The following is a 22,455-nucleotide window of genomic DNA, read 5'->3' on the forward strand; positions in this document are numbered from 1 at the left end:
TTGGGCAGCCGCAGTCTTGCTGGCGAATGTAAGATTTGCCAAGCACAAAGATAGGCCATAGAAACTCTCGACTTATGCTACCGATCCTTATCGTCGTGAAATGTAAGCTCGGATTGCTTGCTACGAAGGGCAACAAAATGGGGTGTAGAATACCGTCGACGTACCGCTGTGCTATGAGACTGTTGTTGTGTATGACACCGAAAGCACTCCTGATATGAAACGTAATGGCGCGCTTGACTACCACTCTGGCTGTCGGGACGTATGGAGAACAACAGTCAGTATGGTATCCCACGGCCGGCCGGTGTGGCCGAGCGGTTATAGGCGCTACAGTGTGGAACCGCGCGACCGCTACGGTCGCAGGTTCGAATCCTGCCTCGGGCATGGATGTGTGTGATGTCCTTAGGTTAGTTAGGTTTAAGTAGTGATATGTTCTAGGGGACTGATGACCTCAGATGTTAAGTCCCATAGCGTTCTGAGCCATTTGATCCATTTTTGGTATCCCACGGCTGTCTCGGCCGTCTCCAGATCAATCTTCACTAATCGTCGGTTCTTAATTTGAAGTGGGACTCGTCACTGAAGACAATTCTACTCGAGTCTATGAAATTCCAAGCCGAAGACGTGTCTGGAGACGCCCACGTCAACGATGGGATACCAACCCATTGTCGCCCACCACTCTGCCCGTCATCTGGGATTGGTGTTCTGGGAAGCCATTCCTTTGCAGAGGAGGACCCCTGCGGTTTTCATTTGCAGTACCCTTACAGCACAACGGCATGTCAACGATTTTCAGTTCCCTTTCTGTTGCCATTCATGGCATGCCATACGCGGCTTAAATTTCAGCAACATAAGGCCAGCCCTCATACGGTGAGAGTTTCTACTGCTTGCCTTCGTGCTTGTCTAACCCGATCTTCGCGAGTAAGGTCACCCGATCTCTCCCCAATTGGGGCGTTGAGAGAATTATGGGAAGGGCACTCCAACCAGCTAGGTGTTTTGACGGTATAACGCCAGTTGGATAGAACTTGTCACCGTATGTCCCAGGAGGGCAGCCAAGAACACTATCAACCAATTCCAAGAAGAATAACTGCTTACATAAGGACCAAAGATGGAGGAATGCGTTATTGACTAGCTTCATTTATGAAGCTCATTCTTTTGAATAAACCATCAAATTTTTCTGAAGTTGTAATCATTCGTTTGTCTCTTCATGTACATCACATCTACCGATATCCGCCCCATTCGGATAAATCTTTCGTGATGGGTCGTCTTTCATTTTTATCTTAGAATGTACTTTTGGTGATATAGCGTACACTAGTGGAAATCAAAAATTATATTCCTCACAAACATCATCTGAACGCTATCAAAATGATAGTCTTTTACATCCACTTCCATAGGTTGTCGTACTTAAAATTTCATTCCCATGTGAACTCAGTTTCAGCGTTTTCGGTACTGAAATTATCTGGCCCCAGAGATAGAGAATTTTGGGAATGCGTGATTGGTACTATATCTAACATTACTGGAAATACCCAGGTAGATGTCGCAACGCTGTATGCCTGAAGAATGTACTTGTGGAGCTTATCTTCATCTTCCAAGTGTGGGATAGGTCGATTGACTGCCACGAGACCACGGTCGTAGGTTGCAGGTCGCAGCGACATTTAGAAGCAGTGAATGAACGAGTTGTGAAGAGATAGCCTCAGGACAGCAATGTAGCTAGGTGGGCGCACGCACTCACCATTCCACATGGTCACGGAATTATCCGACTGGTTATGATCAATATGCTGTTTAAAGCAACTTTCGTTGCAGGCACAAACCGACGGTAGGAGATCAGTCGAGGCTTTGTTGAGATCTTGAGTTACCATCCTTCGTTTAACACGTACAACTGAGCAAAGCATGATGTGGAGCCAGAGACAACTGAGTCAATGAGTGGTTCTATGTAGTGATCAGCGATGAGCCTAGCTTCTTTACTGGTGATCAGATTGACGTCAACAAGTCCGTAGATGATTTGGTAAAAGGTCAGAAAACCCAGCGGTTTGCGAGACCTGTGCTCTGCAGTTCCTAGCATTATAGTACCGGGAACTCTGTGGCGTGCGACTATTGTGGTTTCATTGCGCGTTGTACAGTTTCAGTAAGATTACAAAAAAACTAGTTACTTATTAACAAAGTAAGATGAGGTTTCCTGAATGAGATTTTCACTCTGCAGCGGAGTGTGCGATGATATGAAACTTCCTGGCAGATTAAAACTGTGTGCCGGAACGAGACTCGAACTCGGGACCTTTGCTTTTCGCGGGCAACTGCTGTACCAATTGAGCTACCCAAACACGACTCACGCCCCCACCTCACCGCTTTACTTCTGCCAGTACCTCGTCTCATACCTTCTAAACTTTACAGAAGCTTTCCTGGGAATCTTGCAGAACTAGCACTCCTGAAAGAAAGGACATTGCGGAGACATGGGTTAGCCACAGCCTGCGGGATGTTTCCAGAATGAGATTTTCACTCTGCAGTGGAGTGTGCGCTAATATGAGGTTTTATTCAAACACTGTTTTTCCCGGCTAATTTAACGCTACTGTTATCCGAGGTAGCAACACTTTTCTTTAAGCAAAGTGAACAGTTTTCTCACACAGTACTATGCGCGCACTACACTAATGCATTTTTCCTGTCAAAATATTTCATAAACGTTATTACGAAGTAACCAGGCTTAACATATCAGCAGAAGAGAATTTATATCACGTAAGATGCCATTTGCACTATATTTAAAGATTCTTCACAATCTAAGTCAAATTTATTTCCTCAAAGTGGGCTCTGGGCGAGCAGTACACAATTATTATCGCAGTTATGACCAACAACTTTCATGTCCGTGTAGAAAATAAATTTAAAACAGACGTTGCACTTTTTCAATAAGATAACCGTTAACATAAGGCAATCACTTATCGATTCGGCTTCAGGCAATGTTTTACTATTCACACATGATATATATTACATCATTTTGTAACTTCACTATACGCATTAACGTTTGAAAATGTTTCTCAATTTTAATCGCTTATTATTCAGCATTTACCAATCAACCGCGCTGAAGAACAATAGCGTTAATGGCTGCGCATCTTTTGTAGCTGAGGAGAAAACTTAACATTTATGTAGGACGAGAATTACAATAAAATAAAACTTTAAACAAAGAAAAGTCATTTCATTGATACAGAGACTCCATTTATCAAATATTAATTAACAACATAATACAGTTTTTTCAGACCGCTGTGTTGCGAGACATCAATCACATCCGAACATTCCAACAGTTCAACAAGAAGAAATATTCTAGAAGAATCACAGATATCAAAAGATGAATATTTCCATTATCTTTTTCCATGAATATTGTCTGAGATATAATTTTCACAGAAAATTAAATTATGTCACTGACAATAATTATTTATTTATTATTATTTTAATATCGATGAAGTCCTTTTTCATTAATGTCACGAGAATGTTCTCTCAAATTCCACACACAGTGCTGTCGTGAAAATTGTTCTGAATAAAATATAGTCGCGGATATTACAACTCTTTGTCATGCTAACATGGAAGCTGGATGTTCGCCAGCAGGTAGAAAGAATGATAAACCTTTTCGCCACGCCGTTCATGACCAGGGTAGAGATGGAACATTCCATCACGATAATGTTAGAACTCGAAATGGAGTTCTCACCGCGGATTCTTAGACGAATACGCGGATACTGGAATTGCCTACTGGGTCCTGTGACTTTTCACCTGTAGAGTATGCGTAAAATGGAGTGGGAGTATGTTAACTTCATACGAATCACCAGCCAGCAATCTTCATGAACTGCCACAGCGATTGTGTCAGGAATGACAAGAATATTCGAATTTAATGAAACTAATCACTCAACACTCATTTTGTCATTAAAGTCACCGCGAAATTAGGTAACATTATTGGACTGATGCTTCGGGGGTTAAAATAGATGATGCAGATCATACACTACGTTGTTACAGAGGCGGCCGGGGTGACCGAGCGGTTCTAGGCGCTACAGTCTGAAACCGCACGACCGCTACAGTCGCAGGTTCGAATCCTGCCTCGGGCATGGATATGCGTGATGTCCTTAGGTTAGTTAGGTTTAAGTAGTTCTAAGTTCTAGGAGTCTGATGGCTTCAGAAGTTAAGTCCCATAGTCCTCAGAGCCATTTGAACCATTTGAACGTTGTTACATTGAAATCAATATCATGATCAGATGATTGCTGGCAGCATCCATAAGCAGGCTGCTGCTGAAATACCATTCCATTTACCTTTATCATAATTTATGTTTGTGGTAATTGTAGTATTTTGTCTACAGATTTCTTAATTAAGATGGTTAAATCTTGTACAGCTGCTGGTCCCACTGAACAATATGGGAAAGGAAGAAACATTTCGCTCCTCAAGTAAAATTGTATTAAAAATTAAAGTTATGAACACATTTTTGGAGATTCAGTCTATGTTGTCTTCTCCCCAATTCTATTTACCTCCTCAGTAGTTACGTGATCAAGCCATCTAATCTTCAGCATTCTTCTGCAGCAACACATTTCGAAATCTTCTGTTCTCTTCTTGTTTACACTGTTTATCGTCCATATTTAACTTCCATACATCTCTTCACTCCACACAACTACTTTCAGAAATGACTTCCCAACACTTAGTCTACACTCGATGTTAACAAATCTTTCTTCTTCAGAAAGGCGTTTCCTGCCATTGGCAGTCTACATTTCACATCTTTCCTACTTCGACCATCATACGCTATTTTGCTTCCCAAATAGTAAAACTCATATCCTAATTTAATTTCCTCTTTATTACCTGATTTAATTCGACTACGCTGCATTATCCTCATTTTGTTTTTCTTGATGTTCATCTTACATCCTTCTTTCAAGATACTGTCCATTCTGCTAAACTGCTCTTCCAAGTCCTTCGCTGTCTCTGAGAAAATTACAATGTCATCGGCAAACCTAAAGGTTTTTATTTCTACTCCCTGTACTTTAATTCCTCCCCCAATACGTTTTGATTTCTTTACTGCTTGCTCAGTATACAGATTGAATAACATCGGGGATAGTCTACAAGCCTGTCTCATTCCATTCGCAACCACTGCTTTGCCTTTCGCACACCTCGACTCTTATAACTGCCATCTGACTTCTGTACATATTGTAAATAGCCTTTCGCTCATTGTCAAAACCCTTCTCTGGTATAGACGCAGGTATTCCTTAACCTATCTTCTATGAGAAGTCGTAATGCCTCGCGTATTCTTACATTTCTCTGGAATCGAAACTGGTCTTCCCCGAGGTCGGCTTCTAACGGTTTTTCCTTTCATCTGTAAAGGTTTTCTGTTACTACTTTGCAGCTGTGACCTATTAAACTGTACGTGTGACTAAAAATCGTTGGTACTAGGTACACAATAGTACGCGCGAAGAAAAGGAAGAATTATAGAACGTAGAATACGTTTCAAAACAGCTTTGATGTTTACCAGGGCCAGGCGAGTAATGTAATAATGCTTCCACCCGAATAGCGCCGTGCAGCTGCTGGTCCCGCACGAGAAAAGCGCACTTTCAGCGGACGTTAAAAACGGCAAAAGTACCCCAGATTTCCATCGACCCAGTAAAACGTGTTTTATGTTTCTTTTAATGGCCGGACGCTGCGCGGATACGTGGCGCTTTTGGCAGCGCCCGGCGGAGCGACGGCGGCCTTGGAGCGTCTACGGCCTTTATGGGGTGTGGGCATCGCCCCGCCTCACCCGGCCTTGCTTCCCTTCGCACGCGGGTTGCCACTATCTGTCCGCCCCCGGAAAAATATCATTTCCAGGGCTGGCAAATCTGCGCGTCTCGCCTTTGCCAGATTCCGGGCGCTCTCAAACTCGCCAGCTTCAATATAAACGGACCTAAGAGAGGGCGTGGTGGCACACGTCTCCCTCGCGTCCTCACACTCGCGCACTCGGAGACACGCTATAAGATGCGAAATAAACGTCGAAAACTTTACGACTGATGTTCGATAAGAAACGTATTTTTTCTGAGTTTCAGACTCCTTCATCTCTTTTTACGTACAAAGAGTTATTGATCCAACTTTTATCTGTCACTCCTTCCACGTTTATAGTGTTCCGTTATCTAATTATGGTAGTTCGTGCTCCATTTCGATATTCTTTCTCTGATCTCATCTGACCTGAATTCTTACTTATAGTACCTTACTAATATTAAAAGAATTAATCAAGACATACACCTCCTTCCTTTCCGAGAAAATTTCCACATGCGGAGAGCATTAACACAAAATAAACAGTTGCTCAGTGACCAAATGAATATCGGAATCCAGGCTCTATGTAAAGTAACTAATTGCAATTACACGAAGAAGAAAAGAGCCTTTTCTATCCTTAAACCCCTCATACTCTCCCACTCAACCTCTCCCTCTCAGTTTCATTTCACTGCTTGCTACTCACCTTCTCCTCCAACTCACACTCCATCACACTACTATACACTTAAGTTGTTGTTGTTGTGGTCCTCAGTCCTGAGACTGGTTTGATGCAGCTCTCCACGCTACTCTATCCTGTGCAAGCTTCTTCATCTTCCAGTACCTACTGCAACCTACATCCTTCTGAATCGGCTTAGTGTATTCATCTCTTGGTCTCCCTCTGCGATTTTTACCCTCCACGCTGCCCTCAAATACTAAACTGGTGATCCCTTGATGCCTCAGAACATGTCCTACCAACCGATCCCTTCTTCTGGTCAAGTTGTGCCACAAACTTCTCTTCTCCCCAATCCTATTCAACACGTCCTCATTAATTATGTGATCTACCCATCTAATCTTCAGCATTCTTCTGTAGCAACACATTTCTAAAGCTTCTATTCTCTTCTTGTCCAAACTATTTATCGTCCATGTTTCACTTCCATACATGGTTACACTCCATACAAATACTTTCAGATACGACTTCCTGACACTTAAACCTATACTCGATGTTAACAAGTTTCTCTTCTTCAGAAACGCTTTCCTTGCCATTGCCAGTCTACATTTTATATCCTCCCTACTTCGGCCATCATCAGTTATTCTTTTCCCCAAATAGCAAAACTCCTTTACTACTTTAAGTGTCTCATTTCCTAATCTAATTCCCTCAGCATCACCACACTTAATTCGACTGCATTCCATTATCCTCGTTTTGCTTTTCTTGATGTTCACCTTATATCCTCCTTTCAAGACACTGTCCATTCCGTTCAACTGCTCTTCCAAGTCGTTTGCTGTCTCTGACAGAATTACAATGTCATCGGCGAACCTCAGAGTTTTTATTTCTTCACCATGGATTATAATACCTACTCCGAATTTTTCTTTGCTTCCTTTACTCCTTGCTCAATATACACATTTAAGAACGTTGGGGATAGGCTACAACCCTGTCTCACTCCCTTCCCAACCACTGCTTCCTTTTCGTGTCCGAGGCTCTTATAACTGCAATCTGGTTTCTGTACAAATTGTAAATAGCATTTCGCTCCCTGTATTTTACCCCTGCCACCTTCAGAATTTGAAAGAGAGTATTCCAGTCAACATTTTTAAAAACTTTCTCTAAGTCTACAAATGCTAGAAACGTAGATTTGCCTTTTCTTAATCTAGCTTCTAAAAAAAGTCGTAGAGTCAGTATTGCACTATATACTTATACAACTTATATATATATATATATATATATATATATATATATATATGTATATGTATATACAGTATATAGGTACTTACAGTACCTTACTAATATCATAAGAATTAGTCAAGACAGACACCTCCTCCCTTTCCGAGAAAATTTCGACATACACAAAGCATTAACACATAATAAAAAGTTGCTCAGTGACCAAATAAATATCGGAAACCAGACTGTATATACAATAATTGATGCAGTTACATGAAGAAGAAAAGAGCCTTTTCTATCCTTCAACCCCTCGTACACTCCCACTCAACCCCCTCCCTCCCAGTTTCATGTCACTGCTTGTTACTCACCTTCTCCTATAAACTCACACTCCATCACACTACTATACACCTATGTCCACCTTTCACCATTTCTCCTTCCCCACCCAATAAAAAAAACCTCCATCACTATTCATTCCCTTCTCTTCCACGATATATAAATACACACTAACAAAATTAAATGGCATTGTGACACACATATAATTATCCAAAAAAAAAATATTACAGACAAAGTAGTACCAAGGTTATGTTGGCAACACTGCAAAACAAAAAGCACAACACATAGTAGAAGTATTCTAGAAGTATAAAAACGAACGAACACAGCGCTGTGCAAGCAAGTGTGCTGTGAAAACCATATGAAAAGGATAGTGCTGCAGAACAACTAAAAATTGGACAACTATTAGTGTCTGAAGAAGAAAAACATCAACGATGTGCTAGCAGACGACATTTCCCGATGTAAGCAAGAATCAAGCTAAAATCCCCGTAAATACAAACCAATATATGGTTAACAATCTGTTTTTCGATCCTAAAGCAAATGAAAATCTAAATAACTTAATTTCAGACCACTGATGATTCTTTACCTCAATAAATCGAAACGCGTCTTTTGAAAAAAAAGATATCACACATTTTTGTAGTTCCAGCGACAAAACAAAAATACCCTCAAGAATTGTAAAGCAACTACGGACGATGTGGCCACATAAAGGAAGAAGTCATCCTATATAACGTTGAACAAGAAGTCCCTCAGGAGAGCTAGGGGCATCTTTAACACTAAACGTTAGTATACTGATCTTGGTCGCCAATATAAGTTTAATTGGTCACTTTGTGACGCCCTTAGGTATACCACATCATCAGATCTGTCATACAAAATACGTAATAAAAGACAGTATATTAAAAAGCATGTATCAAAACAAAACTAAAGTTGAAAAACATGTATGCGGAAGTCCGTGAAACGTACGCTGTAGCCTCCAACACTGTTTTTAACCCCTTAATTGCCTATACTGACACAGGCACTTTAATGTAGGCAGATACATTTTTCATCTTCACTGAGTTGCTCCACTCTGTGCCTTTTAATTTCTTGTCTGATACTCTATGCTTCATATCACAAACCTGATGGTAGTGTTATCCCGTAATTTGTCTTAAGATGATAATTGAAAAGTATATAAGCTACCAAGACAATTGTATTACCATTAGATACTCCTGTTTTTCATTTTCTTACTACTAACTTTGTGCTGTCTCCTGACGTCTTATGAGGCCAGTCTCATCTCAGAACTGAACGTCCATCAACCTTAATTATTTGTTCTATATTACAATTTGCTGCATATTCCAATCTCTGTACCCATCTACTATTTTTGGTTAACACCCTGTAGCTCCGCATAACAGAATAGAATATGTTCCATGTGCCCTATAAGGTGTTCAGTCAACCTCTCTCTTCGGTAACAGGTATTTTAGACGGATTCCCTTCCTCATTGTGTCAGCTGGGAATCCCTCTGTTAAATATTTATGGAGTCTTCCGTAGGTACTTGGAGGAATATGAATGCTTCAAGAAGGCTAGGAGATAATTTTTCCTGGAAAGAGCAGTTGCTAAAACCCACGCAAAAAATGAGTGGAGAAAAAGTGAATGGACATGATTTAATTCCAGTTCAATGGATATAAAGAAATTACGGACTAAGTTTAAAAGGGATTATAAGTTACGTCCTGCAGAAGTATGTGCCGCGTTAGTGGATCAAGAACGGAAAAAAACCCATCGTGTTTTATTAACAAAATTCGGAAGTTGCTGAGGAAGAGCAGGTTTTTGTACTCTCGGCTGAAAACAGAACGCGCAGGTACGCAAAATTAATATAAATTCGTGCGTCTGTAAGAAGATAGATGGCCAAAGCATGCTACAACAACAACCTTAGGAAAACGTCTTACCAAATCCTGAGAAAGTTCTGCTCCTATGTAAAGTCGCTAAGCAGGTCTAAAGCTTCTGCCCAGTCACTCACTGAGGAGTCTTGTTTGGTGTTAGAAGACAGCGAAAGTAAAGTTGTGAATCTCTCAATTAAAAACGCATTCACTCAGGAGAATCGTAAAAACTTACCATCGTTTAACCGTCGTGCTAACTCCCATATGGAGGGCAAGGTAATAGGCAAGCCTAGCGCAGAGAAGCAGCAGAAAGAGTTAAAAAAAGTATGCCGTCACGTGCGCATGAAGGGTACCGTACAAACATTCCGTCATTTGACTGTCGTATGAACTTCCATATGGAGGACAAGCGCAGAGAAGCAACTGAAAGAGTTTACCAAAGGTTTAAAATACCGCTACAGTTGTAAAGTTCTTTTATTATGACATGGCCGGTATCAGGTTCTCATAAGCCCTTCTTCAGGTGTCGTAACTTGGTGTTGTGACTCACGAACGCCTCGGTGGGCATGTACAAGGCGAGGTGTGCTACCTACGAGCGCAGAACTGACTCCTGTTCGACCACATTAGACACCTGAAGACGGGCTTATAAGAGCCCGAAACCGGTCTGTATAACGAAAGAGCTTTATAGCTATTTCGGTATTTTCAACCTCTGGTATAATACTCAGTTGCGGATGTTCCTCTAACAGGACTGTTTGTGAACGAATTTAAAACAGTAAGTCATCAGGTCCTGACTGAATGCCATTGCGGTGTTACAGATGGTACTCTAATGCATGGTCCCCTTACTTATCTAGCACTCATCGCGAATCTCTCTCCCAGCGCAGTCTCCAGCCACTGGAAAATGCGCAGGTGACTTCTGTAGCTAAGAAGGATAGAAGAAAGTATCCGCAAAGTTACAGACAAATACCATTAACATTTGTGCCTTATAGAATTTTTTAACATGTTCTCAGTTCGGGTATAACCGATTTCTTTGAGATGGAAGATTTTCTGTCCACAAATCAGCATGGATTTAGAAACCATCGCTCATGCGTAACTAACATTTCCTTTCTTCACATGAAATCCTGTGAACCATGGATGAAGGGCCACATGCAGATTCTATATTCCTAGATTTCCATAAGGCGTTAGACACAATGCCCTACTGCAGACTTTTAACAAGCGTGCGAGCATATGGGATAGCTTCCAAGATATGTGAGTGGATGGGAGACTTCTCAAGTAACAGAGCCCAGTACGTTGTCTCCTACGGCGAGTGTTGATCACACACAAGGGTATCGCCAAGACCGCCACGGGAAAGTGTGATGCGCACGCTACTATTCTCTACATACGTGAACGATTTGAAGGACAGTGCAGGCAGCAATTTGTGGCTGTTTGATGATGACATTGAGGTGAACGGGAAGGTGTCGTTGTTGAGTGACTATAGGAGGATACAAGACTTAGACCAAATTTCTAGTTATTGTGATGCTTTAAATGTAGAAAAATATATGTTTAAGCAGATGAGTAGGAAAAATAATCTAGGAACATTCGAGCATTAGTAGTGTGCTGCTATCTGTCAGTTACGTTCGTAGGCAGAATTTTAGGAAAGTGTTGATCATCTGTAAAAGAGAGCGCGCACAGAACACCGGTGCGCACCATTCTTGAGTACTGCTCGAGTGTTTGTGATTCCTACCAGGTCGGATTAAAGGAAGATATCGAAGCAGCAAGCATGTATTTCGGAAACGCTTCGTGAACTCAAGCGGGAATCCCTGCAGGCATGATGTTCTTCTCGCGGAACAGTACTGAAAAAATATGGAGAACCAGCCTCTTAAGATCTTCGGAACGATTCTACTCCTGCCTACATATATTTATGGTACAGAGCACAAATGTAACATAAGAAAAACTGGGGTTCGTACGGATGTCTACGGACAGTTGCATTCCCTCTGTTTGCGGGTGGAACGGGAAAGAAGTGGCTAATTGTGGTACAAGGTGCCCACCGCCACACACCTAAGTGTGGCTTGCGGAGTACGTATAGAGATTTAGAAGTAGATATTAAAAACTTAGATACACAGTATTGCTGTTTCACAATAATATTTACTCAACAGCTCGCTATGATCCGTATTTCGGCTTTTTAGGCTGTTGTCATAGCTACTAATACTTGACAGGTAGTCTACACGGCATCGTCGAAAGTACACAGCTGTACAACAATTATTTTTCTAAGATGTGTGGCATTTCACTATTACATATCGATACAAAACACAAGCATAATAAAGTTCACAAAGTAGCTCTGCTCAAATGAATTTGGCACTACTTTAAACACAAAGATTAAAATGTAGGAATCTATAAGCCAAAAATTTTGTACAAGTAAGTAATGGCACAGACTGCTATTTTATATATATAAACTGGTGAACGTGATGAACAGGCAAAAAGGGGGGTGGCGAGGGGGCGACAAGAGAAAGGAGTCTATAGAATGTGGATGTGAAACAGTTATAACAAGAATATTACGTAATGGGGAGAGAAATATTACCTGTATTCTGCTACTTTGGTAAGGATGAATAATGAAACTGTGTTTGGTCACTAAGTCTGATACAGAAGTTCTTTCCTCCTCAGAAAGCACTAAATCACATTAGTAAAACATGGACCCCACCTATTACATGAAGTAGACTTCGTAGGTGCTTATGAGCAACCTAAAATCCAGAAAATACAGTCCAGCTTTTTAGACTGGGAACACTTGTTGCTCACATGTTCAACAGTTAAGACGTGATCTCACCTCTAGAACAGAGTGGAATTTATAGGATTTCCTGTAATCTGTGTCGGAAATAATATGTAGGTCACTCAGGTGTGGCTGTCGTATCACCCTGTCAGAGCGTTAAAGGCGTTCGTAACTGAAAAAAGAAAGATTGCAGCTTTGCCGATGAGATTCTTAATTAATGTCTTTCTTATTACATTATGTTATGTTCTACATAGAAGAGCAAATGGCAGGGAACTAACAATGATCGAAAATCTTGCTATTAACAAACAACAGTCAAAGAATTATCAGTACCATGTTTCTTCAGTTTACTCTCAGTCCATATTGTTTATTCCTAAAGGACATCAATAAGATTCTCTGATATCGTTGCTATTCCCAGTGAAAGTGAAGAAGAATTTCAGGACCAGTTGAATGGAATGAACAGTCTAGGCAGTACTGTATTTTATATGGAGAGCAGGCAGGTAGTTTGGAGTGCTAAAGTTCCAGAACACGAAAAAGAACAATTCCTAACAAGGATATTTGCACAAAAAATTTTCCTAAGCTAAATTATCATGACCTTCTCAAAAAACCGTCCTTACAGAGTTAAAACAATGTTTTCTTCGTTACCGTACCTCGACATTTACTAAATGAACAGAACAACCTTTATTCATTTCAGTTGCTACACGATATTTGTGAAATTACTAAGAAATAAATTCCTTGGAATGACTACTTGAATAATTAAAATAACTCTTACTTCAGCACTATTAAGGGAACATAATTACATTGATACTTTATTAACACAGACAATTCGCTGAAATAATTAGATTCACGGGCGTTCATGTTAGCATTAAACCAGGCAACATGATGATAGTCAGGATAACAAACGACTCAGAAATATATCGGAGAGAGAGAAACACAATTAAAAAGAGAATTAAAATTGTTAAGACTCTACTTTAGACAATCAGAAACATTGGGCTGTAGAAACACACGGGGGCTGCCAATTGTACTTCGTTAAACAACCCAATGCTTAATATGCCAGATATCCCTATTTAACACGTTGTAACACGGAAACTAATTACCGTACGAGTACCACACTTGGTAGCATTATGTCCAGAGTATAGGGTGCATGAATTCCATGCGTCGCAGCGCCACCGGTCAGTTCCAACAATGGCCACCAGATGCCGTGATTACTCATCGTGATTCATACTCTTACACACCTGACCAATAGCAGTCCACTGTCTGACGTGTGAGCATGAGCTTGGACAAAAAGAGTAGGGCATTATTTGTGTAGCTGTATTATCAAAACAACATTAATGCTGGAGCTGCCCTTCGAGAATACCGCCGGCTGAACGGACTACAGAAGGGTCCACTTTCTGCGCATACTTCACGGAGCACGATGAAGAAGTTCGAATCAACTGCAATACTGGACGTTTCTCCGGGAAGAGGCCGACGACAGGTTGCACCACATGTGGTTGATGAAATCGCTGTTGCTATAGCAGACAACACTGCACGCAATTGCCGATCGTCAGGCTGCGCGTGCTGTGTCACGACTGTTGAACATTCCGTGGTCCACTGTACGGTAGGAGCTTCGAAGCATACTCGAATGGTACCCGTACAAGATCTATACCCTAGAGCCGCTTGCAGCACAGTACACGCAACGACGTGTTGACTTCGCTCTCCACTTTTACGCAAGGATTTAAATTGACTAGGGCTGGCCTTGGACCATCCTATGGACAGACGAAGTTCAGTTTTCTCTGACGGGTGAGGTGAACACACAGAACTGACGAGTGTGGGGGTTCTTCAGCTTCAGTCACTGCGTAACAAGTTCCTCTGTATGGTGAACATGTCACCGTATGGTGTGGCTTCACGGCTACGTTCGCATTGGCCCATTCTTTCTTGAACAGGTCAGCGCTCAAGAACCAAAGACGTCGCCGGCTGCTGTGGACGACCAGTTCTAGGCGCTTCAGTCCGGAACCGCGCAGCTGCTACGGTCGCAGGTTCTAATCCTGCCTCAGGCAATGATGTGTGTGATGTCCTTAGGTTAGTTAGGTTTAAGTAGTTATGAGTCTAGAGGACTGATGACCTCAGATGTTAAGTCCCATAGTGCTTAGAGCCATTTATGAACCAAAGACGTCCAGTGTGACTGGTCAGCGTTAGTGCGATATGCTTCGGCAGCGTATCGTACCCGCCCTACAGGAGAGAGACGCATTGAACTCCACAGTTTTCATGTAAGATGGGACCTCACTACACATTGATCGTGGAGTTCACTTGCTTCTACGGAACACATTTTGAAATGATCGAATTATCTGCCGACCGTTTCCAGATCTTTGGCCGGTACCATCACCTGATCTCACTCCCTGTAATTTATGGTTTTTGGGGCTACCTCAAGGACAGAGTTTATCATGGGAACATTCACACTTGTGTTGATATGAAGCGCAGCGTACCAAGAGAATTAGACAGCGGACCTACGGACATGCTACGTTCTGCTGTTCAGAACGCAGTGCTGGGCATTCAGACTCTTCTGGACACTGATGAGCGCCGTATTGTAGCAGTAATGGTACCGTTATGTAATGGTATGATGTACCGTAAAGCATATTAAAAGTGTTTCAACTGAATTGATTCTGCATTATTTCTTTTCCCCATGCCCTTGCCATTAACGCTACCAAGTTGGGTACTCGTATGGTAATTAGTTTCCGTGTAATAACGTGTTAAATATGGATAGTTTTACTATAATAACTCGGTACAATGAAATCATTAAAAATGCTAAAGCAGAATATGAAGAAAAGGTAACTGCGATTGCGTGGCGCTAATACTACCCAGATTTAGTACTTTCTAAATTATCACAATAACGTAATGATTATTGAAGGTCATCACTTGAGATAATAAGTTAGGATGGTCAAACACGGTATTCAACTGATAACAGAGGAAGGCGAGCCGTATACGCCATATATCGGTCAAATGTAATTGCTAACAATAACATTTAAATAACATTCATAAACACACAGATAAGATATTAACCATGACAAGCAGGAAAGATAAGCTGCCAGTGTCGATTTTCGCCCGACATTCGAAGCGACGGCAGCAACAACTTCAACATAATGTTGTTACTGAATAATTTTCCTCTGTGATCGTCCTGAAGTAACAGATTCGTAGCTATCGTTGTCGTGTGCCAGACTTAATCCACTCAAGCTAACTTCGTTCTCATGGCGCTTCAGCAAGTTAGCAACCAGGCCCGGACTGGAGGGAACGCACCGGAAGTAGACAGGCTTGAAGAAGAACTTGCTGACTCTGCCACAACACGGAGTAATCTGTCAGTGTACCACGCCTAGCCCATGACCGCTGATACTGGCACAAAACACTCCAGCACATGATTCAGACGTCGGTTTAGGCCGATACGCTTATGTTGGCGTTACACTGCCTGCCCGTGGGGGTCGCGGAAAATGTAAACAGGTTCTCGCCAGTTAACAAAGACACACTGAAATGTAATTAACAATTTCCTACTTTCCTTTCACTCCAGTGGACTTTACTACAACGTCTGTACCGTGTGAGAAGGATACCAATTATATTTGATTAATGTTCAGGGGAAGCTGGAGAGGAATTCCGACTTACGGGAGACACATTTGTAGTTTTGTTTTCATACAGACGTGTTTCAGCACTTACTGTGCTGCCTTCAGTGCGTTTATTTGTTTATTTTCTTTCTCACATGACGTTGTTGCATGTTCTTGACAGCCGGCCGCGGTGGTCTCGCGGTTCTAGGCGCGCAGTCCGGAACCGTGCGACTGCTACGGTCGCAGGTTCGAATCCTGCCTCGGGCATGGATGTGTGTGATGTCCTTAGGTTAGTTAGGTTTAAGTAGTTCTAAGTTCTAGGGGACTGATGACCAAAGTAGTTAAGTCCCATAGTGCTCAGAGCCATTTGAACCATGTTCTTGATAGCAGCTTTAGGTCTGCTACACAGTCTAGGGGCTGTCAAACTTTATGATGTAGTGATGCTCATTTCTTTGTTTTTGCCGAGGCAACACAGTTATTTCTTTTACTTTTGTGATTACTAAAGTGTTTTCTATGATTTATTCCCTGCGATTTCGTGCAACGCAATCTTGGGAACAAATTGTAGGAAATAGATGTGTTGTAATGTTCTTTCTATATTTCTTTAGTGTAATGTTATTTCTTGATTCCTTTGGAACACATTGAATGAATGCCTGATCTGGAAACTTTGTGCTTGGGAACAAATTGTAGGATATACATGTGTTGTAATGTTCTTTCTATATTTCTTTAGTGTAATGCTATTTCTTGATTTCTGTGGAACACCTTGAATGAATGCCTGAACTGGAAACTTTGTGCTTGGAAACAAATTGTACGAAATACATGTGTTGTAATGTTCTTTCTACATTTCTTTAGCCGGCCGCGGTGGTCTAGCGGTTCTAGGCGCACAGTCCGGAACCGCGGGACTGCTACGATCGCAGGTTGGAATCCTGCCTCGGGCATGGATGTGTGTGATGTCCTTAGGTTAGTTAGGTTTAAGTTGTTCTAAGTTCGAGGGGACTGATGACCAAAGTAGTTAAGTCCCATAGTGCTCAGAGCCATTTGAACCATTTTATATTTCTTTAGTGTAATGTTATTTCTTCATTTCTTTGGAACACCATGAATGAATACTTCAACTGGAAATGCAAACAAAACTTGAGTTATCGTGCAGCGTGTTGTAACTGTAGATGGTGTGCTTACCCTGTGTTACTGTTAGCAAAATCTTTACAGGAAGCGATTCGGAAATGCAACTCCCAGTGCCAGTAAAGAAATACAGTCACCGAAATATACATTCAGCCCCTTAAGTACTGAATCCTCTGGCACTGTTCCAAACTCATAACTTTGGTCCCTGTGCACATAACAAATAAATACAATTGTCTTACCTCCACCAACGGTGGATCGCGATATGTTCATGAAGAAGAACAGAATATACTAGCTACAGGCTCAGCGGTGTGCAATGCTGGCAGTAATACTTTGAAATATACGAGAAACTCTTTTGGCTGATAAATGAAAACATTTAAGAAAATTCGATGTCTAAAAACATATGAACAGGACATGGAGGCGGTAGTGACTTGGATGAATCACTAACACTGACTTTTTAAATAGTGGAATTGTATTCGAAATGAACCTTGACATTTCAAAACAACTGACAATTGAAATTACGTTACTCAAAGAAATTACTCCCTTTTTACTAATTGAGTCACAAGCAATGACATTTATACAGCAAGTATTATCTAAACTCATTAAACAAACATAATGGCAAATCATCACACCATGTATAAGTAACTGAGTCATCAAATCATAGAAACGTTGCAAAAGCGAAATATCTAACTAGCCTATACATCAAATCTGTGTACGTACATTCTGGAGTTACTCAACATAGAACTCGCTGTTACCAGTTGTCAGCCAACACATTTACACTAAAGTGCTGGCAAAATGAAAGTCATAAAAATTTAACTTCTTTACCTTGCCTCCGAGAAGACTTCTGTTTCCACGTTTCTATTTGCAATAATACATGTACTCATAATTCCTACATTATAATCTAATACTTGGTGGCTTTACAGAGCACAGCACCACTGCCTACTCCATCCTCTTTCTGTCACAGCCAGCTACCCACTGCTGCGCGCCAAGTGCTCTCCTACTCCAACACCACAATCTCAGACCAGAAGCAGTATCTTTGACTCCGCGGTCGCGCACAGTCAGCGATTCACTTTATAGAGCCCATCAGAGACATATATGGTTTGTAATGTAATAGTTTCAATTTAGTTTACGTTAGTATCATTACAATATTCGTGTGCCACATTTGACTTCACCCCAGAAGACTCGTTTCAGTGTAATGACAAAAGCAGAAGAAGTGAGCATGTTACTACGACCAAAAAACGAAAAAACACTAGAGTAGCAAAAAGTATGACAAGCTGTAGACTGCATAGTAGACGCAAAGCTACTATCATTAACATCCAATTGTTCATGTGAAAAAGAATATAAACAAATAAACGCACTGAAGATAGCACAAAAGTATTGAAGAACGTCTGGATGAAAACAAAACTAGAAATGTGTCTTGTATAACGCGGAATTGCTCTCCAATTTTCTTATCAACCACTTCAACATTCACAAAATTATTAGTTAAGTGGAAGGTAATTCACATGTATTAGTAATCTGTGTTAATTCAAAAGCAATTATTGAGGGGACTCCCTTTGTTACTTGTCCAATCACTATAACTGTTTCCTTCCAACACTGCTTGAGATCTTCAGCACAATATCTTTAATTCAACGCAGTTGTCTGTAAAGCTGCGAGGCTAATCGGAAAAGTAAGGTTAAAAGAAATTTTTGAAGTACAAATGTTTCAAATGGCTCTGAGCACTATGGAACTTAACTGCTGAGGTCATCAGTCCCCTATAATGTAGAACTACTTAAACCTAACTAACCTAATGACATCACACATAACCATGCCCGAGGCAGGATTCGAACTTGCGACCATAGCGGTCGCGCGGTTCCAGACTGTAGCGCCTAGAACCGCTCGGCCACCCCGGCTGGCTTTTGAAGTACAAAAAACGAATTTACTTTAATAATCTTTACATTCATTGTAGTAGAGGTGTTGCAACAGTTTTGCACATATTCACCATTTATCTCAATACATTTTGTCATTCACGGAACAAGCTTTTTGGGTCCTGTGTCATCGACATTGGCCACGAAGGTGTTTCTTCGGTTTAGTGAACAGATGATAGTGACTAGGTGCGAGATTGTAGATATGAGATGGATGGCTTTAAACATCAAAACCAAACGAAGTCAACAACTCTTGTGTTGCATGAGAGGTGTGCGAACGTGTGTTGTCATCAAGGAGACGCGTCCCGTTATAGCATCCCGCGACATTTGTTTTGTATGACTGCGAAGCTTCTTCATGTTCTCTCAGTAACTTACAGCATTTATTGTTTCACTTCTGTCCAAAACATCAACGAGCAGAACCCCTATTCGATCCCAAAACACTGACAGGAGGATTTTCCTCGCTGTTTCCTGAGCTTTGAATTTTTTGGCTGAAGGAGAATGAGTATGGCGCCACTGCATTTATTGTCATTTTCTCTTTGAAGTGGAAATCCCAAATTCCATATCCTGTCACAATAAAGTCTAGAAGTCTCGGATTCAATCTCAAAACGGTCAAGGAATTCGCGAGCGACACTGACTTCGTCTATTTTGTGTACTTCCGTTAGCATCTTGGGCGCCTATCATGTACACAGCTTGCGATAATTTAGTCAATCAGCTACGATTTCATGAACAACAGTTCGTAAAATGTTTGGAAAACCTGCATCCAGGACGTCAATCGTCGATCGGTGATCAGAGAGACGTTCTTCAGTATTCTGCACTAAATCCTAAGTGACAACGCCGTCCGTTGTGACCGAGCGGTTCTAGAAGCTTTAGTCCGGAACCGCACGACTGCTACAGCCGCAGGTTGGAATCCTGCCTCTGTCGTGGATGTGTGTGTATTGTCCTTAAGTTGCTTAGCTTTAAGTAGTCTTAAGTTCTAGGGGACTGATGACCTCAGATGTTAAGTCCTATAGTGCACAGAGCCAGCCATAGGTGACAACAATCTTCTGTCGTCATCGTGAGTTTCCGTTCTTACAGAATTGAAATCCCGTACCCATTTCGTCATATGCTGCTTTGACATTACGTCCTCTCCATAAACTGAAACAATTTCGCGATGAATCGCAGCGGCGTTCATGCCCTTAGCATTTACGTAGCGAATTACAGCGCGCAGTTCGCACTTCGCGGGAGCTAGAATGAGAACGCTCACTTCTAGCACTCAGCAGAACACTGATCGACCAGCTACTGGCTGTTGGGAATGGTCGTTCCTTCCGCTGGCTTCCCGCTACACGGCAGTGGCACCAACTACCGCCATGGACATTTCACGCTGAAGCTACATGCCACGTAACCTTACGTAACGTTACGTAGAAATTCGATGACACTTAAGTTTGTCTAAGATAGTAACATGCCCTACACAGTCAATCGCCTTGTGCCGTTCGCAGAAAATACAAGCTGGTCGTATTTTATTCTTCACAGCTCTTAATATTTTATATGTGAATGTACATACATCATTCTCAGTCGGGCAAACTTGCTCGAATCCAATCTACGTCGTGCCAAGTAAATTGTTTCTGCTTAAATGTGCGACTACTCGTGAGTACTGTTCTATTTCTAACATTTTGGAGAAAGGACTCTGAATAGAATTTTATAGTAATTTTAAGTGTTTCTTACCACATTTGTTACGAACAGGCTAAGCCGTAGAACCCCGACTTCTCTAAATCTGATGAGGCATAACAAATGGCGTAGCACCACTGGATTATGCGACAGGTACGTTTGAGTAGAGTGAATCACGAACTGGTCGTTGTCGGTCCGCAGATCCCAAACTCGGCGCCGACGGTGGTGTCGGACGCCGGGGGCGGCCGGAAGACGTCGTGGTCGTCGCTGCAGCTGGCGGTGGCGTCGCTGACGTACCCGGAGGCGGTGATGCGCCTCCGCTGCGTCGCCGCCATCTTCAAGGTGTACCGGCGGAGCAGCGAGTCCGTGGAGCTGGTCGACGACGTCCCGCAGATCGCCTCCGTGCTGGGACACAGCCGATCTGGTGAGTCGCACCGTCTGTCTGCGAACCCCAACAACACGGGCAAAATTTTATAGGCTGTTCATTGATGCAGGGGATCCGTGTTGTCCGATAGCCCATTAGATATCAATAACATCGTCTCGGGCTTCCTGCGGCATCAGGTGGTTGAAATTCCGCGAGCCTTCGACCAAGCTCTCCTACGCCATTGCCAAGTGGTAAAACACTGCCGCATCGCCGTGTCCTCGCCGTTATACAGCCGCACTGCTGGCTGAGACGTCACTGGTGCTCTCTTACTCCCCCGATATGGTGATGTTTTCGTCCTACACCCGCCGTTCCAGTTCTAACATCGCGATGGCCCCGTCCCAGTTTCGAGTTGCAGACCGCTGTCCTTCTTCATGGTGTTTCCAATTTCTATAGTTTCTTTTCTGAGGCTTTCCCAAATTCCCTTCCTCCTCATAATGGCAGATGTCGATTTTCTAAATCGTGTTCTGCCACCACTGATTTTTCGGAATAGCGTAGGCGTAAGCACTTCTCGTGTTCTGTCCGGAATAATGTTTGGCCGGCGTAGTAGCAACTACACTGACATGATTTCTTGTACACTCCAGGTGTTCTAAACCCCAGATCGTCCTTCACAGGCCTCATGAGACGTAGTATTTTTGCAGGGAGAGTGAAAAGTAGTGAAATGTTGTGTCTCTTCAGGAACCGGCTAATCTTTCTCCTCACTGTGCCACAGAAAACTGAAACCGCAAGTTCCTTGCTCTCTTTTTAGGTGGTGTTTCTCCTACCTCTCCCACCAGAAATAGCCGGTGAAACCTGGCGGGGACTGAAGCCAATTTCCCTGAACACTTTTCGGAGGTGACTTAGAGCTAGTGGGAGATCTTCAGCATCTGAGACGACTTTAGCACGGTGGACGAGGGTGTTCTTAACTCCACATTTTTGTGGTTGATGGTGACGGCTGAGAGAGTGGAGATACATATCCGATGCCCATTGGTTGTTCGGCGAACAAAGATGCCTAGGAAGGGCGATGCACCACCTGTCTCTACTTCCATCGCAAGTCTAATGTGGTCGTGACTGCCGTTCAGGTGTTGTAAGAATTCTCCCCATTTGTCACGTCCATGGAGCCAAATGATAAAAGTAACGTCGACGCTAGACTAACAGCAACTTGGCTCAGCTGCAGCTGCGTCCAAACTAATCTCTTTAAATTTCTTCATACAAATGCTGGCTGGGACTTCCCAACGGCACACTGTCCTACTCGTCGAAATACTGGCCACCATATAGAAGATACCACGATCTCAACGTGTCTTTATTCAATCCTACACCTGTACT

General features: G+C 42.2%; 1 protein-coding gene across 2 annotated transcripts in view; it reads left to right on the forward strand.

The window, feature by feature from the left end:
• Window positions 1–22,455, forward strand: part of LOC126484104 (uncharacterized) — an 857,095-nt gene that overhangs the window by 825,019 nt on the left and 9,621 nt on the right. For both annotated transcript variants that reach the window (XM_050107481.1, XM_050107482.1), the window contains exon 5: window positions 20,931–21,153. In XM_050107481.1, coding sequence (XP_049963438.1) covers window positions 20,931–21,153 — 223 coding nt within the window. The remainder of the gene's footprint in view (window positions 1–20,930; window positions 21,154–22,455) is intronic.

Source organism: Schistocerca serialis, chromosome 6 (genome assembly GCF_023864345.2).
Source record: "Schistocerca serialis cubense isolate TAMUIC-IGC-003099 chromosome 6, iqSchSeri2.2, whole genome shotgun sequence".
In the NCBI taxonomy this organism is placed as follows: domain Eukaryota; kingdom Metazoa; phylum Arthropoda; class Insecta; order Orthoptera; family Acrididae; genus Schistocerca; species Schistocerca serialis.